We start from the raw sequence: 8,462 nt of genomic DNA, 5'->3' as shown, positions 1-8,462 counted from the left end.
AATTTATTTATTGTTATTTACAACTGTATAAAAATATATACAAGTAAATTTGCTGTAGGTGACATAGTGACATGATACAAACATGTGGAGAATCCACCCATTGATAGAACTCCAATAACATTTCTTAAGAAGACCTCGAGACCATCTTCTTTTCAGACGCCTAAGAGGATTATTAGGTAATGAAGGAGAAGCCAGGTTAGAAACAAGTGGATTTGGGTGGTTGAGAAGTTTATTATGGAAGAAATAGTATCTGGTTATGGCCAAATCGGCAACATATGGGACATTGAGGTCCTGATGGATGACTTGATTTGTGACAAAGTAATGAGCATTAAGGATTTTACGAAGGATTGGAATCGGGAGGAATTTGATGGTGAAGTGAAGCCCCAAAGCTCAACTCCTTATGTCCAGATAGGACTTATAATAGTCATGTAGATCAGTCTTTTGTAATGGATTGGCAATTTAGACCGTTTGTATAGTAAGTGCAGTAATAGTCGAAATCGACGTGCAGTTTCCTGTCTTTTCAGTCTTGTATGAGGATTCCATGTCAGTCGTTTGTCGAGATGTAGTCTTAAGTAAAGGATCTGTTCAGGAATAAGTGGGGTATTATTAAAGGATACTGTAGGGCAAGAGGTCATGGGTTTACGACGAAGGGTAAATGTGATTTGGTGGGATTTATTGGAATTAATTTTAATCCTCCAATTTTGGCACCAGCCTTCAATCATAAAAAACTATATATATTTTAACCATGTTAAGGAGATAAACCCATTAGCATTTCGGAAAATATAAGATTAATAAGAAAAGTTGAGATTAAATATAATATTTGTATATTAAATAAATCAAATGGTATCCTTGTTTAGTCTCAACACCTTTTATTATATCAATAGTTCAACGTTTCGGCCAATTTGGCAATCCTCAAGGACAACCTTCAAATTTAAATTCTCACCTCACATCAAAATTTAAAAATGTTTTGCAGGCTATTCTGCCCAGGTCATTAATTATAAGTCAACCACACCCTAATTTTTCAAAACTTCGTTAATTTTTAAAACTTTTAATTTTCTATTAATCTACACTATTACTATTGTATACCTGTAAAACATTTTTTAAATTTTGATGTTAGGTGAGAATTTATATTTGAAGATAGTCTTTGAGGATGTCCGAACTGGTCGAAACGTTGGACTATTGATATAACAAAAATTGTTGAAACTAAACAACGATACCATTTGATTTATTTAATAAATAAATACCAGTCTCAAGAAATAGAAAAAAAATTATTTAAAATAATATTTGTAATCAAATTTGTTTATATCTAAGTATTCATAGTAAAAATAATATGGAAAATCTTTTTAGACACAGACTAAAACATTACACAAGACTTGTCTCATGGATTAAATTGTGGGATTCTCCAAGGGTTAGAGACATTCTCGAAACAAATAGCATCGTGAATTTCTAATTACCCTTCAGGAGGAAATATAAAAAATCATTTTAGTAAATAAAATTATCAAATCTTTCTCAATTATAAAAGAATAATGAAGAAAATAAAATTTTAAAAATATGTTGTTCCTTTGTTGAAGGATGAGTTGTAAAGAAATGGAAATCATTTTCTTCAAACAGCACGAATTGCCAGGCAAAAAATTAGTTTTGTTTTTTTTTTGTAATACCGCGATTTCCCCGGAAGTTTCATTATAAATTAGTTACGTTTGTTACCTATTTATCCTATAGCACTTAATTTATTGCCTTTTCCCTGAGAAAATATTGGTAATCATGAAAGAATGATGTTAGTGATAATTTCTTTTTTCTATTTGTGTGATCATGGTATATTTTAATATCATCGGAAGACTTTAAAAAAAAGACCTAGTATTATAAATGCCTAACCAGTCAGCATTTCACCTATTTCAGGACAGAAAAAGAAAAAAATAGCATGAATGTAGAACTGAAACAGCACATCTCATATCAACAGCTAACCAAATCTATATCGTAAATCACTCTCAGACAGTTCAGTATATACGGTTAACTGTGTATAGTACATGGTTTTTTAGTTGTTGGTGTGAGATGTGCATTCTCTAACTTGCAATTACGTTTTTTTTTTGTTTTTTTTTTTTCTTATATTATGAAGCCTAAAGGGATGAAAAACTAACTTGTCAGTTATATACTGCTTGCGATACTTAAGGTTTTAGGATCTTCTTGTAATATAGAAGTTTCTATCCCATATATATTATTTAAATTATTGTATTACTTAGGACTATGCCTTTAAACAGTTCACTTTTCTTTGTTACGTATAACATATGACCAATGTCATTTTGGTGAAAAAAATAATTAAAAATTAACAATTTTGGAATGAAATACTATTGACGATTTTCACAGTAAAATATTTTTATTTTTCTTATGTTTATATCTACGGGTTGTTTCTGAATTATTTTCTATTTCAGATATAGAAGGGTTTTATAAATTAGGGAAAGATTAAAGGATATTATGAGTCAGTTTGTAAGTGCATTCTTGTACAACTTCAATATTTCATTTTTAATATATTGTAGTTATTCATGTGAATTATGAATAGCTGTTTACAATTCTCGGACAGTTTCGGAATACTTGTAAATTTGTTAGAAATCATTAAAGCTTAGGACAGGTATATGATATGTGATAGGTCTTAGTACTGATTTATAGTTTATCAATTTATTATTTGGCGATAGTTTTGAATACGAAACATGACAATTCGTACATCGTTTTTCTAATATTTTCTAATTTTAAATTAATATGCTTGCAGAGTAAAAGTTTATTTTCCAACGTGACTCCAAAGTGTATTTACGGATTTCGTAAAATGGATAGGAGTATCATTTAAAACTATGTTTCAGGGAAGTATAGGTCGTCTTCAGTGAAATTATAGCTTCTGTTTTTTTTGTTTGTTTTTTATGTAACCCTAAAATTAAAAAAGGGAAACGGTAGCAGCGTGGCAAGCGTGGACCCAAAGGTTGCGAGTTCGAGCCCGGCCCCATCCGGGATTTTTACAAGCATAAAATTATACAAAATTCACCGGGCATTTGTTAGGCCCGTTAGCCAATGGGTGGCACTCACAAAAAATAGGCATGAGAGTGACGAACCGACCACTACGAAAAGGAAATTAGGAAATATATCCCGTGAGTTCTTAGACCTCCATGGTCTGTCGCCCATATAATATAAACCCCACCTTTTTTATGGTTCTTAGATATTTTATTGAAAGCTTCTTTTAGTCTATTTATGGTAACGTTTATAACGTCTTTTCATCGGCAAACAGAAATTTTTATAACACTGGAAGACAACCTATATCCATATTTTCACAACCGAACTCATTTGATTATCTTGATGATTTTTTGGAGTCATTTTGTTTCGATGTATGAACGGGTCTATCACTACCTTTATTCAGAATTATCACAGCAATGATTCATTAATTAAAAATCTCGACGCACAGGTTGCTTAATGAGAATCTTTAATTCGAAACTTGCGGTCCCTTTGCAACGCGACCTTTTGTCTGTAACACTTCCTTGATACAAAAACTTCCTCAATCTAGGACTGTTATTTCGGATTCGATACACGCACAAGGGAAGGCGAAGTAGTAGATGCTCTGCCAATTCGCGTCAGTCCTCGACAGCTCAAGAACACTAACTCTTGTCCACTCTTTTCCAGTACAACGCTACCATTCATTGCTATAAGGTTATTTTTAATTGGATCTAATATTAAAATTAAAGTGTGATGAATTTTATCTCTATTATATTATATTTTTATTTAAGTTTAATTAACTATACTTTTTTTCTGTTTTGTTTTTTTCAGATCTAAGAAAACTTCCTTGAAATAGAAGAGGAAATAGACCTTTGAAGAAAATGTCGGTTAATTATCTACTTTTCTTCGGAATCATAGCTTCTTTTTGCTATGTCTCTGTCGAATCAAGTAAGTTTAATTTTATTTCAACATAATATTAATAAACTCTTTCTTATATTTAGCTGTAACCACATAGTTGTCCAATTTTAAAATTTAATACACTAATTTATTTTAAAAATTGTGACTGGTTACGTAAAATTTGGCTAGAAAAAATAACTTAAACGATTATACTTTTTTTTTTTTTTTTACACAACTTAAAGCAAGGATTGTCTGGAGACAAGGCAAAAATTTATTTGTTATTATAAACAGAATACAAATTATAAATAAATATCAATGAATCAGCTTTGATAAAGGAGAAATAAATCATATTTAATAAAATAAGTCATTTCGTCTCAATTTTTTATTACTTCTATATTTTTCATTAAAGTTATAAAAAATTGGGGTGAAATAACTGATATTTCGACAATTGGGCTCTATTACTCCAAGGGCTGAGAATGAAAATTGATTTTATTCTATCTAATTTTATTAACCGATGATTTTTAATTGATTTAAAATTAAGACTGTATTGAAAGATTGTTGAAAATAAAAAATAAAAAAATAGATATTTAACAGCAATAACGACTTAACTGGAGTAACTTGTCCTATTTCTGGCGCATAGAACTATTTATTATACCTTACTTAGCAAAGAGAATTATTTGACATCATTGGAACAATGTTTTCCCCTAAGGAAAAAAGGTTACCCACTTTGACAATATTAATAATCAATGCGATAAAAGCATGTTGATAAACAGCGTTTGAGCGTTGTTCACTTATCTAGAAAATTTTTAATGACATCACTAGTTGTTATGACTTATTGCACATATCATAAAAATTAGCTGCCAATTACCGTTCATTATTCCCGCCTAAATATGAACGTTAATCGTCAGACATTAGCCGACGTTAAATTTGGTCATTATTCATTATACACTAGTGATAAGATTTTGCTCAACTCTGCCTACAAGGAGCGGCGTTAACGTGGATATCAGAGCATGACGTTAACAACAAATCCAGTTGCTTCTTAGCCACTTAAATAATGTTATTGACTAGAACGAATCAATCAGATTTCATCTTAGTGAATAAGGGAGCATGTAACAATAGGAAATTCGTTAAACTTCAAAATTTCTTTATCTTATTCGAATCATTTTTGCCTCATACCTCTCAATAAGATACTTTGCTATGTTGGTACAAGACTGAAGTAGGCCTGCCAGAACGCACATCTGCAAATAATTTTAAAAACTAGTTTTTACTACACTTAAAACGGAAACGCATTTATAGCGGTCCTAAAACGGTAGCTAAGGAGCTAATTAATTTGATCAAGTAACTAGAAATTTTACTAATTAGAAATCTTCGTTCCAATAGGTCTTCTTTTCAGTTTTTAGCGTATAAGTCCTAAACGGTAGATCTTATTGAAAAAGTTATAATAAAACAGATTAAAAACCAATTCATTTTGCATCTAATGAGTACCTTAATGTATTTGTATGGTCATAAACCAACTGTTCTGGTCGTATCTATATATATAGAAGGGAATTATCGAATCTCTTTCCATAATAAACTTTTAAATCACTGGACCGATTTACGTGGTATTTTTTTCTCGAAATGTTCCTTTTCACAATGGGAAGGTTTGAAGATAAGGAAATCTCCGAATGCCCAAGTATACAAAAAAATTATAAGCAAAATTAAGCGTTCTTGGCTTGTAGCTCAGAAAGTATGGGTTTTCCACGGTTATTGCACAGCACTCGATTTGTCTCTTTACGAAGAATAAGAATAAACTATATCTGATTCCATTAAGCTTTATTATTTTTACAAAAAATTATAACTACCATAAATAAATATTTAGGTAAGTATTTATATGACAATAAAATTATCTAAAAGAATAAAAAAAAATCACCTAAATCGGAACAGTATTAACGATGTTCAGCAAATTTTGAATCCATTTTTATTTTCAACGCGTTCTCTGAATGTTACCATAGTTACCGCCTCACCGTTTCATCTATATAAATTAAATTAAATAATTTATTACAAACTATCAATTTTGTTCATTAAATCCAATATATCCTCAACTATAGCAATATCGAAACATTTTCGTGTCAGTTAGTCTAAAGAGAGAAGAAATGCTTTATTCATCCATGCTGCCCAAATACATCGGGTTGCTACATTACACAGCATACTAATCAATCCGTGATCGGACATATATAAATTAAATATATTTATATAATATAATAACAATGAAAGAAAAAGTTTTTTTTCCCCACAGTTTCCTTGTTTCCTTTTACACTCAATTCCAGTCTACACACTAAATACAAATATTTAAGTGTATTCCTTTTTTTCTTTCCATTTCTTGTTCCTTCCATTTCACAATATTTATTTCATTTGATCGACAAATTCACTCTCCCCAATTCACCCTCTCAGATCATCAACCGACCCGTTAAACAAATTCACTATTAGACAACAATGTGAGATCAAACTAGAGAAATAATAGTCACAGCAGTAGATCAGTTAACAGAAAAATAAACAAATAAATATATTTTACCGAAACAAAACAAATACATAGATTTAAAAGAAAATATAATAAAAAGTTGGTTAAAAGAAATACAGGAATAGATAAATAAGTTTAAAAAATATATATAAATAAATAAAAATCTTTATCTTTGTCCACAATAAACTTTTAAATTACTGGACCGATTTATGTGTTTTTTTTTTCAAAATTTTCCTATCACCAGTTGAAGGTTTAAAGATCCCTGAATTCTCAGTAAAAAAAAAGTTATGAACAATATTAAGCGTTTTGGGTTTGTTGCTCAGAAAGTTTACACTTTTTTCAGTTATTGTATACCAGTCCATCTGTCTCTTTCCGAAGAATAAAAAAAAATATCTCTGATTCCACTAAACGGTACTATATTTACAAAAAATTATAAAAACATAATGTGGCTAAAAATAATTTTATTTTCGTAGGAAAAAGCAAATCTATATTTTTAGTTAATTTAAAAAAAAAAAAGTATGTCAGAAAACTAAAGTGCCATCTCATAACCCTAAATACTATTTTTTCGAAGAAATTAAAAATTAGCAATTTTTCACATTGATTTATTATAAGGATTTTTTTTTCTTCCAGTGACTATTGTTCATATAACAGTTCTTAACGATTCTGCATTTTATTCAATTTCTACGTCAATAGAACTTTTAGAAAGCTGTTATTTTAACACAAATTAACAACTTAAATTTTTATTTTTAGATTGTGTAAAAGAAATCAAAGGCGAGAATTTTGGGCAAAAACATTTTATTTTCCTTTATAATCTTAAATACTTTCTTGAGACTGGTTAATGTTGTCTAAATAAATAATTTAAATTTTATCCATCATAGTCTCAAAACCTTTTATTTTCTTTTTCCGACGTTTCGGCCAATTCTCTGTTATTACTACAATATACAGTATATAATATATACTATATAAAATTCCCTGTCTAAATTGTCCAGCTATATACATATATGTATATAGGTGAAACAAAGCAATTATTGGGTTACAAAATTTATCAACAGAATAATGATTTGAAAAACAAGGAGAGGGATTCCAATAAAACAGCTCTAGTGCAGGATGCAACCAAAAACCAGCATAATTTTGATTTTGAAAATACAACGATTTTACATAAAGAATTGAATCCATTTACATATCTGAAAATATTAATTATACAGTGAATTTCAAAACAGATACAAGAAATTTGAACCAACACTATGCAGAGATATTAAGTAAAATTAATTTATGAAAAATATGGGATAAATTAAATTTTGATAATTATAATTAGCCTTGATGGGAATTTTACTAATCAAATGAAGAGGAGAATTAACAAAAATATAGTTATAATAAATAATTTTAATTTTAAAAGCATTGTTGTGATAAATTTAAACAAATAAGTGACTGTGATAAAGATTTTTAATTTTGTTTTAATGTGAAAATTGACTAATTAGGTAATTAGACATAATGTAAGATATGCTTATTAATAAAAAATATATGTTTACCATAATAATGTTTTAATGTTTCATAGAAATTGATTTTAAATTGTTGAGGATCAGAGATGTAATAAAAGCTGTTTTGTGATAGATTGTCCCTGAGGATGGTTGAATTGGCCGAAACGTCTGACATGCAGATAAAATAAAAGGTTTTGAGACTACAATGAATAAAATTTTAATTATTTATTTAAACAATTTTATTTTTCGTTTTTTTTTTTCGAAAACTCTTATTCAAGGGTTTCTTGAGGGGCTAAAAACGAGTATCGACTTTGTTTCACTCCTGAAAAATCTTTTACTTCACTTTCATAGGTCAGTCGGTCTGAAAAGTTTTAATATAGTACTAATATTGAAGAACAGTGAAGGCTATAATTTAAAAACTATTTATGTTACTAAATCATAATAATAAAATATACGTAATATTCAATTTTCTCTAAATACAATAATTTATAACAAACTATTAATTGTGTTTATTAAATCCATATACATCCTTAAATATAGCAATAACGAAGCATTGACGATTCCTATTATTTTGTTTGTATATATTTTAAGAGAGTTTTTTTTTTTTTTTTATTTTATTT

The 8,462-nt window shown here is 28.9% G+C and overlaps 1 protein-coding gene across 2 annotated transcripts in view; it reads left to right on the top strand.

Moving 5' to 3' along the window:
• The first annotated feature begins 3,573 nt into the window (after window positions 1–3,573).
• Cht5 (Chitinase 5) overlaps window positions 3,574–8,462 on the top strand; it is a 22,516-nt gene continuing 17,627 nt past the window's right edge. Inside the window, exons 1-2 of one of the 2 annotated variants that reach the window (XM_014427468.2) lie at window positions 3,574–3,684; window positions 3,802–3,918. In XM_014427468.2, the coding sequence (XP_014282954.1) occupies window positions 3,852–3,918 (67 nt within the window). In that variant the 5' untranslated portion in view covers window positions 3,574–3,684; window positions 3,802–3,851. The other variant, XM_067051623.1, reaches the window with a different exon arrangement.

The sequence above is a fragment of the Halyomorpha halys genome, unplaced genomic scaffold, assembly GCF_000696795.3.
Source record: "Halyomorpha halys isolate HHAL.00 unplaced genomic scaffold, Hhal_1.1 Scaffold647.1, whole genome shotgun sequence".
NCBI classification, from domain to species: domain Eukaryota; kingdom Metazoa; phylum Arthropoda; class Insecta; order Hemiptera; family Pentatomidae; genus Halyomorpha; species Halyomorpha halys.
Note: the sequence above shows the minus strand (reverse complement) of the source record. Positions and strands in the feature narration are given on the sequence as shown.